Consider the following 17,245-nt stretch of genomic DNA (forward strand, 5'->3'; position numbering starts at 1 on the left):
AAAAAAAAAAAAAAAACCTTCAATCAGATGGGAATTTTTAGAATATTTCTTTTGATCAGCGATGATAATCTCATTTTATGCTTATCATCATTTTTCTCTTTTACTGTGTATGGGGTGAGTGCACACCACAGCATGCATTTGGAGGTCAGAAGGCAGTACTGTTGAATCAGTTCTCTCTATTTTTTACAGAGGTTTCAAGAATAAAACTGTTCAGCAGGCTTACATGCCAAATGCTTTTAGCTCCTGTGCCATCCACTAGGCCTATTATCTCTTGAGGAAACTTCAATTGAAAAGAAAGCATAGGATTTTTTAGATAGAAGGGAGTTAACTTCCTTTCTTGGTTAACTAATCAATTTTTCATGAAATTTTTACTACTTTTATAAGCATTTATTTTTCATTTAAACACTTAATACTTTTATTCATAGTAAGAATGAAATGCTAAACAGTTAATTAATAGATCTACAATAAATGCTTCATAAATATTACTCCTATCCTTTTTCTTTAAAGAATGAACACCCTTTATTTTAATCTATTAATTATCCTTAAAGGCCTTAAGCTAATTTCACTGTGACAATCGGAGGGCTAGAGAGATGGCTGAATGGGTAAGAATGCTTACTGTGCAAGCACGAAGACCTGAGTCTGAACCCTTAGCACCCACAGAAAAACTAGGCTAGGCTGTTTCTGCCTATAATCCCAGGCATTAGAGGATAGAGACAGGTAGATGGGAAAGCTTGCTGGTAAAACACCCTCACCAAAACAATAAGCTTCCAGTTCAGTGAGAAATCCTATCTTAAAACAAGGTAGAGAATGATAGAGGAAGACATCCCACTTCCTGTTCTGTCTTTCACACCCATACATTCATATACATGCAACACATGCACACACATACACCAATTAATAGTGAGACACTATAAGAAACGAACTCCTAAAACTCATCCTTAAATTTAGATAGGTCTTTCTATACATTTAAATATAAAGTTCTGTGGTATAAATAACAGTTCTGTTTTTTTAAAAAAAATGAGCACAGGGAATTAGGAGGACCAAGTTTTTAGTTTTATTAATGTCAAAGGTAACTCAGGACTTACCTCCTTGGATTCAAATAATGACTTAAAGTGTTTAAATATGAGTGTTACACTGAAATTTTTCTAACGCCTCTTTTAAGAGAACTTAAATTTCTCTTAACCATTCTCTTAACCATCTATATAAATGGATATAACCAGCCTTATAAATGGAACTTGTAATTTATTTAATTTATGCATGTTTGCCCACATGAGTCTATATATACCATGTGTGTTGGAGCCCACAGAGGCCTGAAGAGGCCATTAAATCCCATAGAACTAGACTTGCAGGGGCTTGTGAGCTGTCATATGGGTGCTAGAAAATAAACATAAGTCTTCTGCAAGAGGAGGAAGCTAACTGAGCCAACCCTCCAAAACAATAAATAGAATATTAAAACACTGATTCAGAAAACCCGTCTTCAATTTACAATTTCTCTAAACAGTACAAAATCTTTCTTTCAAAATACACTCCTCTTGAGCAGGTGTGGTAGCACACCTATACTCTCAACACTGATAGGCTGAGAACCCAGTATGAGGCCACTGTGGGCTATTGAAGCAACACTTTGTGTTCGAAACAAGAGAAAATAAAAAAACAAAAACAGAATTTTGTTACACTAATCAATATGATAGCATGTTTTTGTTAATTCTATCACAGTCTAACCACATAAAATTGCAAAGAATGCAGCTAAGATGTATTAGCATATCCTTCATCTAGGTTCATTAAATGTATTTCTTCAGGGCAGTGTATAATGCTTTATTGTCAAAGTAAACATATCTATGATTGACCCTATCTTTTTTTTCTATTTCTCTGACCTCATACTTCTAAGAAGAACCATGAATGGGAGCACTAAAGGGTTGGTGGAAACCAAGGAGCTTAAAACTGGCAATTTGTGCAACTCTGAAATGGAATTTCTCATGTGAAAAGAATCTTTATAAAATATTCTTCTAAGTTATTCAAATAACATAATTCAAATTATAAATATATTCAAAGAATACAAAATATTCTTTGACAATTTCCACTAACAAATTAAGAATTTTCCTAGAATATCCACACCAAGCCCACCCCAATTTCATTTATATAGACCTATATAAAGTCATGGTTCTCAACCTTCCCAATGCTCAGACCCTTAAATACAGGTTGTGACCCCAAACCATAAAATTATTCTCATTGCTACTTCATTAACTGTAATTTTGCTACTGTTATAATTGTAATGTATATATTTTGGGAAATAGAAGTTTCCTATGGGGGTCACTACCCACAGGTGAGAACCACTTCATGTTTGGTATTCTCTCTTTAGAGCAATGGGCCTTAGTCTTACTTTTAGGTGTCTGAGATACAATGAAACTAGTACTACACTTAAAGGTTGACTTATAGCTATAAATAACAGGAGTGGACTCACATACCCTAAAATCCCAAAGAAAGTATAACAGGCAAAACAACAACAACAAAAAAATTGAGTCTAATTATTCAATTAAAAATACTAAAACTCATTAAATAAAAAAGGGCTTTATATAATGGACACAAAGAAAAACTACAAGAAATGAAAGGTAACTGCTTAAACTTACTGGGTTATCTGTGGAATCGTCAGCCAACTGTAAACCAAAATAGTCTCGCTCAGTCAAATCAAGATGCTTGAAGACTATATCCAACAGAACTTGCCCCTGATCATGTTTCTGGAAGAGAAATAATATGAAAGCATCTTCAATGGGCTATGTCTTATGATTTTTTTTTTCCTTTTTGAGACAGGATCTCACTAAGTAGCCCTAGCTGGTCTTAAACTCACAAAGATCCACAGGTCTCTGCCTCCTGAGTGCTAGGATTAAAGTTGTGTACCACCATACCTGGTACTTTATGCTTTTTAATCTTGCATACATTTTTGTCTTTTTGTTTAATACTACAATGGCCACTGTATTTATATCAATGACTTGGTTGACAGTAAAGCTTCTCACGTGACATAATACTTTTTAAAGAAAACACTTCATAGAGGAAATAATAAATATGAAAGATAAGAAGTTTTTGATTGAAAATGTATTCTATAGACTATTATCCTGGTATTTTTGTTATTTTATATTGTTGCCACAATAACATGTATATGTACATATGTATATAAGTCAATGCTATCTCTCTATGCCTTTTATTCTTTGTTAAAATTTGATTAGAAAGTTGAATACAGTTTAAATACAGTTTTGTGTCAAAGTGCTAAAAAGCAGAAAATGGGAAAAAACTTCACAGATAATTGAGGAAGGCCTTTGATTTTTCAGAATATAACTTTATAATTATAGAATATTAGAAAATGTCTCACTTTAACCTTACCAATTCAATAATGTAGATATTATTATTCCCATGTTCCACAGCTACTAAATTTTGCCCGACATGATTGAATAATTTACTAAATAATGAGTAAAACTAATAAATAATTAACTAGTTCATCAATAATAATAGAAATTAAATTAAGGTATCGCAGTGACATCATGAGTAGATAACAAAAAATGAAATCCAATGAGTAAGATAAAAATATTTATTAAATTACAAAACTGCAAAATGATACATATTATTGGGAAACAGTAAGGAAATTGTGTGTGCATACAGAAATATTCATCTATGTGTACATGGGGATGTCAGGTTGATGTCAAATATCTCCTCTACTGTGCTCCATAATTTTTACATTACTTTTATATTTGTCTACTTGTGTCTACACAAGTGCACATGTAAATGCCACAGCACATATGTGGGGGCTTGAGTTCAACTTTCAGGAGTCAATTCTCTCCTTACACCATGCAAATTCCAGTGATTGAACTCAGGTCAAGATTGTTGGCAAATACTTCTACCCATTGAGCCATCTTGCCTGCCCCCTCTCTTATTTTTGAACAGCCCAGCTCACCATTTACGATAAACTGGATGAACACCACGTTCCTAGGATCCTCTTTTTTCCATACCCCAGGATGAAGTTAGAGACAAGTGCTGCTTGCTGTGCTACCTTTTTATATGAGTACAGAGGATCTAATTTTAGATCTTCACACTTGTATTCTTTATACCCAACTGAGCCATCTCCCCAGCCTAAATTTGTAAGTATTAAGCAAAAATAATAACTATATCAACTACTTCAGATACTTTAACAGCAATATAAAATCCAATATTGAAGGAAAAATAGCTTAAACACATCAAGTATGTTCACTAGAAAACACAATAGTGGTGTATTTTACCACTAAAATTTCCCCTCATGGGCTATAGTCAGAAAAGATTCCAAATAAAGACAGAACAAATCTCAGAGTTGAGGACATATTCTTTTTCATAATATAAAGTATAAATGTAGAGCTAAATCAGCCACTGAGAAACAATCAAGAACTAGGTTCCCTCCCTTCTGCCTCGTCTGCATTCCAGTGCAGATCCCATATCTGATAATGTTCATGAGAACAAACATACTTGTAAAGTTACCACACAAAACACTACATATCATGTCTTACTGGCCAAAATTGTGTCAAGACTGACAACCAATGGAGGGAAGTATGTGCTTCAAATAGTGTTGGTGCCCTTTTGGTTACCAGTACTAAAAGAACATTAAGTACTGCTGTGATCTTCTCAACCCTTTCCCCATTCAGGTTGAATTGGTCCAGGGAAAAGACTTCACTTTTACTTTACTTAAGAAGCATTACTTCTTAAAAGCTGCTACGGTGGGGCTGGAAAGATGGGTCAGGGGTTAAGAGAATCTGTTGCTATTACAGAGGACCCAGGTTCCATTCCAGCACCCATATAGTGGCTCACAGCCATCTGTAACTCTAGTTCAAGAGGATTTGATGCTCTCTTCCCACCTTCCTGGACAGCAGGCACATAAGTGCCCACAGACATACATGCTGTCAAAACATGTACACACATAAAACAAAATGAATTAATTTTAAAAGAAGCTGCTAAGGAGGTTAGTTTAATGCATTCTTTTCTTTTGAACATGATGGAATATACTCATTTCCTGCTATACCTCCAGTATAAATGCAAATAATAAACTGATTAAAACTCATTAAAGTTTTTAAAATTTGAAACAAAAGCAGTCATATGGCTTTGTGTGGTGAAATGGAGATGTTGATAATAAAGACCGAAAGAACTGGAAAGATGGCTAAATGTCTTTGTTGCTTTTGCAATGGACCTGAGTTCAGTTTCTAAAACTCAAATGGTGACTCACACCCATTCATAACTCTAGTTCCAAAGGATCAGAGCCCCTCTTCTAGCCTCTATGGGCACCAGGTATGTACATGGTGCACAGACATATATGCAGCAAAACATACACATAAAACAAAAAATAAATAAATCTAAAAAACAAAAAGTTCAATTAAGAGAAACTGTATAACTAGTTAGTATTTTGGTGACAAAAATTCGAGTATCAAAGATGGCAAAGTCATATGGACCAATTCCAAAATAGTAGATTAGCAAAAAGGGAACTGACTATAGGTGAGAAAAAAAAAGACACATCAAGAATGTCACATTTGGAGCTGGAGAGATGGCTCAGAGGTTAAGAGCACTGTCTGCTTATCCAGAGGTCCTAAGTTCAATTCCAAGCAAACACATAGTGGCTCACAACCACATGAAATGAGATCTGATGCCCTCTTCTGGCCTGCAGGCATACATACAGGCAGGCCACTGCATACATAATACATAAATCTTTAAATAATAAAAAAGGAGAGAGAGTATCACATTTGTATGTCTGAGTTAGCGAATGGATTCCTGATGGTGCTACTTGTTGACTTAAAAGGAACAATATTAGAAACACTTCAGTCCAGGAGAGAAGTTCAGTTTCAAAAACAATGACCTTTGAAAAAAGTGTGGAAGACTTTAAAGACACAAGTGAGAGACCAGTGAGATGATTCAGCAATTAAGAGCATTCACTGGCTGCTCTTGCACAGGACCTGGGTTTAGACATACCCACATGATGGTTCACAACCACCTGTAACTTCAGTTCCAGGGGATGCTCTCTTTCTGGCCTTCATAGGCACTACATGGTCATGCTGCATATAAATACATATAGGCCAAACACTCAAACATATTAAATAAAAATACTCTTTGAAAGAGGAAGCCAGATTTGAGGGGTTCACTGGACCTCTTTGTCCCTCTTGCTAATGTGGCCACACTGAACAAGTGGGGTTCATTATTTTAAAAATGCAAATGAAAAAAGAAATAATCAGTTCATCCCTTGCTTCATTAACTTTCTGTTGTAAACACCACAATAAAAGAGCAGGTAAGTTAAAACCAAAAGACCTTTATTTTGACTAATGGCCCCGAAAGTACAAAGCAAAGGGACCACATATACCAACAGCCTTTTTGCTGGCAGTGTACAGGTCACAAAGGCATCCAGAGCAAGAGAAGGAAAATATGTGTGCATATTTTATGGTTTAGATATAAAATATCCTCACAGGCTCATATGTTGAAGAGATGATCCTCAGTTGGAGATACTATTTGGGGAAAGACTGGAAACATGACAGGTGTACTGACTGGCTTTATGTGTCAACTTGGACAGACTGGAGTTATCACAGAAAAAGGAGCTTCAGTTGGGGAAATGCCTCCATGAGATCCTGCTGTAAGGCATTTTCTCAATTAGTGATCAAGGGGGAAAGGCCCCTTGTGGGTGGTGCCATCTCTGGGCTGGTGGTAGTCTTGGGTTCTATAAGAAAGCAAGCTGAGCAAGCCAGTGGAAGCAAGCCAGTAATTAACCCCTCCATGGCCTCTGCAATAGCTCCTGCTTTCTGACCTGCTTGAGTTCCAGTCCTGACTTCCCTTGGTGATGAACAGCAGTATGGAAGTGTAAGCTAAATAAACCCTTTCCTCCCCCAACTTGCTTCTTGGTCATGATGTTTTGTGCAGGAATAGAAACCCTGACTAAGACAACAGGGTAGAATAAGTAAGGAGACTAAGGGCTGCATCTTGCCCTGGATCCTTCTTGTCTTTCTGCTTCTTGGCTTCCACAAAGAAAGCAGCTTTATTCTACTACAGATCCCATATGATGTTCTGCCTAACACATCCAAAAGACCATGAAATCACAATAAGTTGTTTCACTATTTGGGTATAACAGCAACGAAAAGCTAATAGAAAAGTGGAAGTCAAGACATGAGATAGATACTGTGACTGCCTAACAATAGGGTTTTAAAGCATGTAGGATTCACTTAAGAACTATGGGAAACTGTGATGGTAAGAGCTACATAGACCAACACATGATATAAAGGGGACTTAAAGGTAGGAGAAGGCTAACAGGAATATAGACAATGAAGCCCAGGTTCGTGAGATTTTGGATGAGAATGAAGACTGTATGACTAAAGGACATTCCATGGTATAGTGTGGCAAAAAAAACTAGCATCTTGTCTGTGCCCTAAGACACTGAGAGAAGCAGAATTTAAAGGCAATGTATTAATTAGTCTGATAGAAGAAATCCAGCACTCAAGCTATGAATGGTCAGTGAATAGTACAGTCATTGTTAGCGGGTTTTTTGTTTGTTTGTTTGTTTGTTTTTAAAGCAAACAAGACAGAACAAAACAGGAAGATTGGGAAAAAATACATAGTTTGGCCAGAAAATTATGTAGTCTGGCACTTAAAATTGCTGACAATAGGCTGCATTTGTTAAAGAAATTAGGAGTCATTTAAAAAGCCAAGTTTTTGTACCAAGAAAACAGGAAAGATTCCTTGATGATACCTTAGATACCAGTAAGACTACAACCCATGCCAGGGCCAAGAATTTTAAAGTATAAGCTCATTGGGAAAGATTTTTTTCTTGAGTATAGAGTGCAACCTAACACCTTGCTTGCACAAGACCACCCACAGAAGCATTTTTTATGAATCCAGTAGTATTAGGCACAAGGAGGCTACTTCAACCATGGTCCAGCTCCGACTCATGCTGGCAGCAAAACCTGGGCTTTGTCCACATAATGTTTTTGCAGTTGTGCAGATTAATGTTTTAGTGGGCATGCAGATTATAAAAATTTCAAGGTCACAGAGGTTTCTACCCACCTTTCAAAGGAAAGCCTGTAAGAAAGACCAGGCAATGTGCAGAATGGTCATATTCTTTACAGTCTGTCACTGAAAGGATGATAAATAGAGCAGATAAAATTGCGAGGATGAGAACAAAAAGAAAACAGCTGAGAGAGAAACTTGCCATGTACTAACAATTCTTAGTAGAATGTTTTTAAAAGGCAGTTAATTAATATTTGATTAGTTGAGTCAGTGAATGATAAAAAATAGTATACTGCAACAATTCCAAAGTTTATGTGTGGTTTTAGTCGCTCTGTTAATATTGCTAGCCCTTCAATTTCCCTTGTTTCACATAAGGACCAATAAAAGAACAAGGCATTTGAATAATAGCTATAGCTCAAGGGATAATACATACAACTACAGATACCTTAGGGTAAATTGCAATCTTACAAATAAAGATCATTCCTTAACAATGTACTGCATTTTGTTGCTAGAGTTTTAAGAACAATTAACTGCCTTAGTAAACAAAGATCCTTGTTGGTAGGCTAAGAAGGAAGAGAGATGTTTGAGACCTGGCTGTAGATAAGACTGAGCAGCAGCTCTGTAGACTTAGACAGAGAGCTACTTACCGTCTTCAGAAAGCAGTTTCATGACCCTAAACTACGTGAACTATTACTTCAACAGTACCCTAGCTGTATTGTATAGAACCTAGGACTGAGTGAGTGTAAGTAAGGGTTAATATACTGAAAAGAAAAAGTCCACAGCTAAGCTGGGACTCTTTATAGTAACTATAATCTGATCCATTATGCATATACAGTTCACATATATGAATGTATATATCTTCAATGAAAACTAAAAGGATTCTGCATTTTAAAATGTAATCATTTAGCCGGGCGTGGTGGTGCACGCCTTTAATCCCAGCACTTGAGAGGCAGAGGCAGGAGAATTTCGAGGCCAGCCTGGTCTACAGAGTAAGTTCCAGGACACCCAGGGCTACACAGAGAAACCCTGTCTCAAAAAGCAAAAAGAAAAAAAAAAAAGTAATCATTTAACCTTGATGGTGCCTGAGGTACCTATTTATAAAGATGCTCTTCTGAAGACCAACAGGATACAGGGGAGAGTTTCCTCCATGTTTGGCCCAATGGCACATTATAATAGCCATTAAAAGACCAAAATCCTTCAGTCATTATCAGAGGATAGACTTGGATCACCTTTCTGGATAAAGAAATACTTCCAGGAATAGTTCTTCATAATAGACAAACCTCAAAAAATAGTGATTTTGATAAGGTTTCAAAATATGAAACATAAAGTGATTGAGGAAGGTACCCAAGATTTACCTCTGGCCTTCATGTACATACATACACACGCACACAGCACACACATGCACACACCCCATGGCAATGTTTTTTACAACTTATTTTTTAAAACGCATTCATAAAACTCTAAGTGGAAACAAACAGAGCATAAACTGAGCCTTTTTCAAAGATTGGTGCCATTGAGATAGCTTAATAGGCAAAGGTGCTGGGGCTCATGTACTGTTTTGTTTTGTTTGTTTGTTTGGTAGCCAATGTTATACTGGACCTTTATATACTCATTGTAGTCCTTGAACTGAAAATCCTTCTTCATATTCCACGTTGGGATAACCACAAAAATATTAATAATATTTTTCCAGTGCTGAGGATTAAACCTACCACCTCAAGTATTGACTCCATCATTGACCTATGTCCTCAGCCCCAAATTTTTATTATACTATGTTGCCTCTCTATACTACACTGCTTACTATATAGTAATTGTTCAGAATTCTTAGTTTTAATTTTGATATGGGTATATATTTAAACTACCCATCTGATAACTAGATATCATATAATCCAGGACCAGATCTAAGTAGGTATCCTAGAATTTTTGCAAAACTAGTAGACTTTTCACACAAAATATAATTAAAAAGAATATAAGTTGTCTTATACTAATGACAAGTAGTATCATACAGGCATGGTGGTGTTGCCGGTACTCCCAGCACTCAAGAGACAGAGACAGAGGCAAGACTGTATCCTACTTGCCTTTCTGTGGCCATGATAAAACATCCTGAACTTAAGGAAAAGGGGCCTTTTTTAGCTCAAATTTCCTGACTAGAGTCCATCACTGTGAAAAAGTTAAGACAGCAGGAACTTGAAGCATCTAGTCATAGTATATCCACAGTAAAGAGAGCACACACACACACACCCTCCCCTCTTTTTGCCTAATTCATAAAATAGTGTCATTCACATTCAAGCTAAGTTTTCCTACCTCAATTTTAATGCAATTAAGAAAATCCACCACAAACATGGACAAAAATCAACCTAAACTAGACGATCTCAAGACTATCTTCTCAAGGTGACTCTGGATTGTGCTAAGTTGACAGTGAAAAGTAACCATTACAGAAAACCAAATTCAAGGCTAGTCTGGTATACAGTGAATTTCAAGTGAGTCAGGGCTACACAACAAGACCCTGCCTCAAAATAAAATGAAATAAAAGAATTACACAATAATAAAAATAAGTGGCCTGGAGCTAGAGAGTGATTCAGTAGTTAAGAAGAGTTGTTGCTCTTGCAGAGTATCTGCAATGACCACTTCTGAACTCCACAGGCAACAAGCATGCATTTGAAAAAATATACATACAGAGCAAAACACTCATCCACATAAAATAAAATCTAAAAATCTAAAAATAAAAAAGATTTTTAAGTGACACGATGATAGCATCGTGGTAGTGCTGCTCAGTGGCTGAGTGCTTCGTTAGCATGAATGAGACCTAGGGTTTGATTCCTAGCACTATAAAAGGAAAATATATTGGATGAGACGGAGGTAGCAGAAACAAGCAATTAAGTGTTGGTATGATAGGAGAGAAAGTAGTGAGTAAGAAGGTGGTGTAGAGATGAGAGTAGAAGAAAAGCCTTGGGTGCTAACAAAGAAGATGGAACTGGAAACTCAGAGGCAGTTGTGGTTCTTGCTCCTTGGAAAATGGTGAGTTACCCTGTCCGTCAATAGGTCCAGTAGCAAACTCAGGTGTCAATGAGCCTGTGCTTTCATCCTTTGAGAAAACTGACGACTGTGTGAGTGGCTGTTATCCTCAGAGTTGCGTCCTAGCCCAGAAGAAGAGCAGTATCTTCAGAACGCAGACTCCCAACAGACTCCATGTCCTGCTGCATTTGCTTCTCATCACTGGCCTACCAAGTGGCTGTTCAACCATGAAACTGGACAACCCTATGCTGAATTACAGTTTTTCTGTGCTCTGTTTAACTTTGGCCAAGGATTTATTTTCCTTGTAATCTTTGAGTTGGACAGACAATCATCCTATCTTTCAAAAGAAGATGTCATTGCTGACAAGTCACAAGCAGGTGCCACTATGATGAACAGTTTATGTGAGGGGAAAGATGGGAGAGAAAGAGAAGCTGAGAAGTTTGTGCACTATGAAGAGAAGCGAAAATGGAGATGCAGAGATGGTGAAGAACAGCCTGATGTGAGTAGCCTGCACTGCCATCTAAGGCCATGGCGATATCCTGGCCCATATTGCACTGAGGGCTATGTCTGGCTCTGTGGCCTTCCAGCAGCAGGGGTCTATGTTGATGTCAGTATCTTATGTTACCACAAAAGGCTATGTGGAAGTCCCTAGTCTGGTCTGCCACCTAGGGTCATGTTGATGTCTGAGGCCTGAGCAAACCTGGCCCTGCCCCTTACCAGCTGCAGTACTTGGACCTGGCTGCACCTTCCCTGCGCAGCACTGCAGAGCTGTCCCTGGTGGCATGGGTGTAGATGAGCTGGCCTAAGGGACAGACTGACTCAGCTACCACCCAGGACCAGATCCAGGTCTTTGAGTTGGCCCACCCCAACATCTACCCCATTTATGAACTGCTAGAGCATGTGAAAGGGACAACCCTGCAGAACCAAAGCTGCAGGATCTCCATGACACAGGATATCCAAAAGGAATCCCAGAGAAGATCCACTATTGACATCACAGCAGAAGCAATTAACTGTCTCAAACCAGACCAATGACTCATTGCAATGAACACTTACAGTAAAGCTGTTTGAGCAACAGGGTATACTATGAGACAAACAGTGACACACCACAGCTTCTACAGTGAGATTTTTAGTTGGTTTGTTTGTTTTCTTTGGGGAAAGGGTTTACAAGGGTCAAGGGTACAGATGGAGGGACAGAAATATGTAGGATCAGGGTGCATGATGTGAAATTCACAAAGCATCAGTAAAAAAGTTAAAGAGAAAAATTACTGAATCCAAGATGTAAGCTAACATTGTGCTAAAGTTAAGTATTTATTCAATGTAAAGTGTCTACTTCCAGATCTCCTTTTACATGGGAATTTTTTTCTAAACTATCAAAGAAGCAGCTAAAACTATCAGCTTTGATGTTTATCATAAACAAATCAAAAGGAAATGTTTACACATTCAGAAAAAAAAAGTTATAATACTATTACTAACTCTTCATATACAGCAGCTGTTGCTTCCCTTTGTGAAAACTAAGCAAATTACTATGTTAAAAAAAAAAATTAGGAGGCTAGAAAGATGGCTCTGCAGTTAAGAACACTGGCTGCTTCCAGAAGACCTGCATTCCCAGTAACTGCATGGCAGCTCATAATCAAGTCCAAGGGGATACAATGCTCTCTCCTGGCTTCCAAGGGCACCAGGTATGCATGCGGTACACTGTCGGCAGTTGTTTTACTGCTTCTCTCAAGCAAAGGAAAAGGAAAGAAAAAGTCTGTCTGCCAGGGAGAGTCAAGAAGTCAGGGCCTATTGGGAGATTTCCCAGCTGCTGAGGCATAGAATGCTAAGAGGAGGTGTACCTGAGGCTCAAGGCTAGGAACTGAAGATTCTATTGACCTTAGTGGAAGAAACAGAGAGGTTTTTAGAACGGGAACAAATGTCTTGTGTACATTTTAGCAAAACTGTTTCTGTGAGCTTAAGGCTTTACCTCCCATGGTACTGTAGTATAAGAAGGCTATGAGAAATACACTCGCTGCTGCCTGGTATTCACCAGTGGCCCTCCCATACTTGTCCCTTACTTCTTTTTTTCCACTTTTCCTATAATCAGCCTCACCTCCTGCCTGTCCCACCTCTAACCCCACCACCACCAACACCCCGCTCCCCTCTGCCCACAGGCTCCAGAGGACTGTTCGACTTTGTATCAGGCTGCCAGGTACAGTGCACAAGCATACATGCGGGCAAAACCACTCACGCACATAAAATAAAATAAAATTTTAGAAATGATATATGGACTTCAAAAAACTAAAAAAAAAAAAACAACAACAAAGAAAAATATCAATAATATTTAAGAGGAATGTATATTACTCTAACAAATTCCCAATGAGGAGGAAAGAAGTTACCAGGTAAAAATTGTGTGCGTGTGTGCATGTAGGGGGTTTACATGTTGTGTGTGTGATGTATGTTAGAACAAAGATTTTTCAAAGTAATGTATGTACATACAATGCATATAAATATACAAAACAAATTCCAGCATTGTTTCAACCTTTGGAAGTTAAGACATATCAAGAGCAGACAATCTTCCGCATATGGGCACTTTTCTATAGGATGATTAGCTAGAGAATAGTTGCTGGGTGGATTATACTTACAGGAAAGAAAAGCTAACTTTAGACTATAGGGTCTTGATCCTCTAAAGAATCAGTTTTTGTTCACAACTCTTGCTGCAACCAACACCAAGGTCCAGAAAATACCTAGCAGCCAGAGGGCAGTGAAGTGCTATATTGAGTTGTCCAGAGCAAAGAAAGAGCTGCTAGGAAAGCTGCTAGATTTACCAAGAGAAGCTGGGAAAGCTGTTAACACTACATGCAGAGAGCTTCTAGTACCAAGAGCTCAGAGGTGTGAACCCTAAGAAATGAGAACCACTGGCACTCAAAGCTCAGAGTTATACCCAGGCCCCAGTGACAGATTCTGTCTTAACCAAGTGTCTATCACTCATAGACACAAAGACTATAGGTAACTCACAAGTTACTGAATGTCACAATAAATTTCTCATACAAACTCTGACTATGGTAGAGAAACAAAAAGTATAAACATTGATGAAATGTTTTAAGATGATGGCTTTGTAAACAGAAAACACAAAAATGTTAGCTAATTCAGTATTACCAATTGATCAGCCAATGAAAGATATTTTTCAAGCTAACCTTGCTCAATTAGAATTAAGTTGTCTCAAATATGGTAAATGACTACTTAGTAGAAATCTAAAATATCAAACTAATCAATGGCCCAGCTGCTTGAGTTCTATCTTCGGAAATGAAGCATCATTTTACATCTTTATCAAATTAGTGTAATTCAGACCATCTTGATTTTATAAGATGTCTGTAGGTAGGTATCAATGAGACACAAGTCCTTCTAATTCACATAATTATCTGTCTCGTTCAAATAAAGAATGATCTCTGAACACATTAATATAGTAAATGTTTCAAGTAAAAAAAAAAAACCCAGTATCATACAATGACATAATCTTATATTTTAAAGCAATCAAGACATTCTTTTTTAAACTTTCATTGGCTAAATAGAGTAACTGGTATTGAAGTACTGTCTTGTTACAATCACCTACAAAAGCTGAATATATGTGGTATATATACACACACGTACATGTGTGTTTAAACAGTCAATAGACAACCTATAATCCTTGAGAAAAAATGACCAGATGAACGGAGCTCTACATAGGCTTTGTTCTCATGGACATTTTCTAAACTCTGGTGTTAAAAAAAAAAATACAGACCAAGAAGAAAGTAGCAAACAGTCTTGGCTAGGGTGATAAATTGAAGAGTATTTATTAAGTGATAACTCTAACTCTTCTTCAGTTTGATACATTAATTCCCTTAAAAAGTGTGTGTGTATATGTGTGTGTGTGCGTACGTATACGTGTGCGTATGTGGGATCTTAGAGGTCAGACGAGGCATCATCCATGAAACTGGAATCAGACAGTTGTGACTCCATATAGGATGCTAGAAACCTAACTTGGGTCATATGCAAAAGGAGCAAGTACTCTTAACTGTCGAGGTGTCCCTCAAGCACCACATTAATTACTTTTAAAAATACCCTTTCCATATAATATCTTCCTTCAAAAAAAACATTTGTAGGTTTAGTCAAGGACATAGTTAACAAAACAAGCTTAAAATGAACAGGTCCTTGCTTTGTTACTCCTTAGACATAATTGACATTATTTATTACTTACTATTTATTGGTTCGTATTTATTACTGACTACAGATTGTTATGTAAATACTATGTGTTATTATGTATGTAGTTTTGTGAGAAAATGGGAGATTTGTTAGGTGAAATAGTGCTACAAGAGCAGACAGTAAGCATAACAAGTTTGTCGTAACAACCCCCTTTTAAGAAAATTTCATCTTTAAGAAATTAAGAGAAAATATAAACCAGGTAAAAATGAAACATGAAAAAGAAATTTCAATTCACAATCTTTTTTCTTTTTTCTGTAAATACTTGTTATAATGTCTTGTACCTATAATATCAACATGAAGGAAACTGAGGCAGGGAGATTAACAGGAATTTTATGATCACCCTGGGCTATATTTTAAGTTCCAGAGTAGCTTGAGCTAGTATGTGAGATTCTGTCTCAAAATGCTAAAAAGATAAAAGTAAATATTGGAGCCTGTGAAACTATGAATTGTATGTCGAGCAATGTATGTCGAATAAATTCTAACAGTTTAGTCTTTTAGCTTTTCCAAATAAAAACACACATATCTATCACCACACATTTATCCTTACATATAAATAAAATATGTATAACAGATCTTACACATTCATATATACTTTAAATATTAGTACACAAAGATAAACAATTCATGTAACACAAAGAAGCAGTGGGCAGCTCTGGAGAAAACTACAAGGTAAAATGGAAGAAGATGGGGGTCACTGAGTAATAAGGTTGGAGCAAGAAGGATGCCTCTAACAGTGGGCCATAGTGGAACACATTTTCCTAGTTGGTCCACAGCAGTATTTTTGAACCCACATGATCCTCCAGAATCCTGCAGCTTATTATCAAGAGAAGTCTACTGACCTTTCCTTGACTCTTGGGTGTGATTTAGTGATAGTCATAACAAGCACAACAGGGTGAAAGTAACCTTAAGTAACTCCTAAGGCTAGCTTGAAAAAGGCACTATGGTTACAATATTCTCCCTCCCCTTCTCCCTGTCTCTCAAAGTGTACACCACCTGAAACCAGATTCTGTGCCATGAAGTCCAGTGTAATCACTATGTCCAGACCAGAGAAATAACAAGAAAGAAGATCCAGGAAAGATATACCTATACTTTTATTACCTTTCTTATGTCAATTTCCCTCCAGAAAAGATAAAGGAATAGCTTTCACAGGATGACTACCAGTTGGGAAAAAGCAGGCTTTGGTGATAATAAACACATCACTTGAGTTCCAGCTTTTTAAGGAAGCTAGGTGTGGTAGAGTACACCTATCATCTTAGCATTTGGAAGGCTGAAGAACTCAATGTACACAATTAGACCCTGCACAGCACACAATATGAAAAGGAAAGACTAGTAGATGATGTCACAAGTCATTGTTTGGTCATCATCAAAGAAAACTCAGTGTTCTCAGTGAAAAGAGAGTGCTAGGTGTCCCTACCACAAGCTGACCACAATATGTATTTCTGAGACTTAAGAGGAATAAATAAATATGAAAAACTCAGGATCAGAACTGTCAAATCCCCAACTAGTTGTTTCTACCTCACAGAGGTGGCAAAGTATATAACTGGAAAGCTATTCGCCTAAGTTAAAATGAACACCATCTACACAAAAGAGCACAACAACTCTCTCCGTTTGGATGTCATGGATCCAATTACCCAAAGGAATAAGTATATTACATATCAGCAGGCATTTCTCATAAACACTGTTCCATGATATTTGAATTTTCTGATGACCTGAGGTGATACCAAAGAATGTTTTCTAGCATGAAAGTTCTTATCTTAATATCTCTATTGGAACTAGTGGTTAAGCATGTCTGCACCTAAAATTAGTACAATGATACTACATTGAGAAACAGCGTAACAGTATATTATGGTCAACTAATTATAACAATTTATTCATTTAAGAAAAAATTATGCAAGATGTTAAACAGCAAATTTGTCCATAATATTTTGAAACAAATACAGACTATAAATTGAAACAGAAACTAAAATTTTATATTAACTGAAAATAAGATTAAGTGCACACCTCCAAAAGATTTTTTTTTTTTTTTTTT

General features: G+C 37.0%; 1 protein-coding gene across 2 annotated transcripts in view; it reads right to left on the reverse strand.

The window, feature by feature from the left end:
* The window catches only part of Ptpn4 (protein tyrosine phosphatase non-receptor type 4), a 179,109-nt gene that overhangs the window by 124,148 nt on the left and 37,716 nt on the right, over positions 1-17,245 (reverse strand). The window contains exon 1 of one of the 2 annotated variants that reach the window (XM_029483458.1): positions 2,625-2,662. Coding sequence is in view for 1 of the 2 variants with exons in the window: in XM_021161817.2 (XP_021017476.1) it covers positions 2,625-2,732 (108 nt within the window). In the remaining variant the exon portion in view is untranslated. Of the gene's footprint in view, positions 1-2,624; positions 2,733-17,245 lie in introns of those variants that run through there. The other variant, XM_021161817.2, reaches the window with a different exon arrangement.

Source organism: Mus caroli, chromosome 1 (assembly GCF_900094665.2).
Source record: "Mus caroli chromosome 1, CAROLI_EIJ_v1.1, whole genome shotgun sequence".
Taxonomy (NCBI): domain Eukaryota; kingdom Metazoa; phylum Chordata; class Mammalia; order Rodentia; family Muridae; genus Mus; species Mus caroli.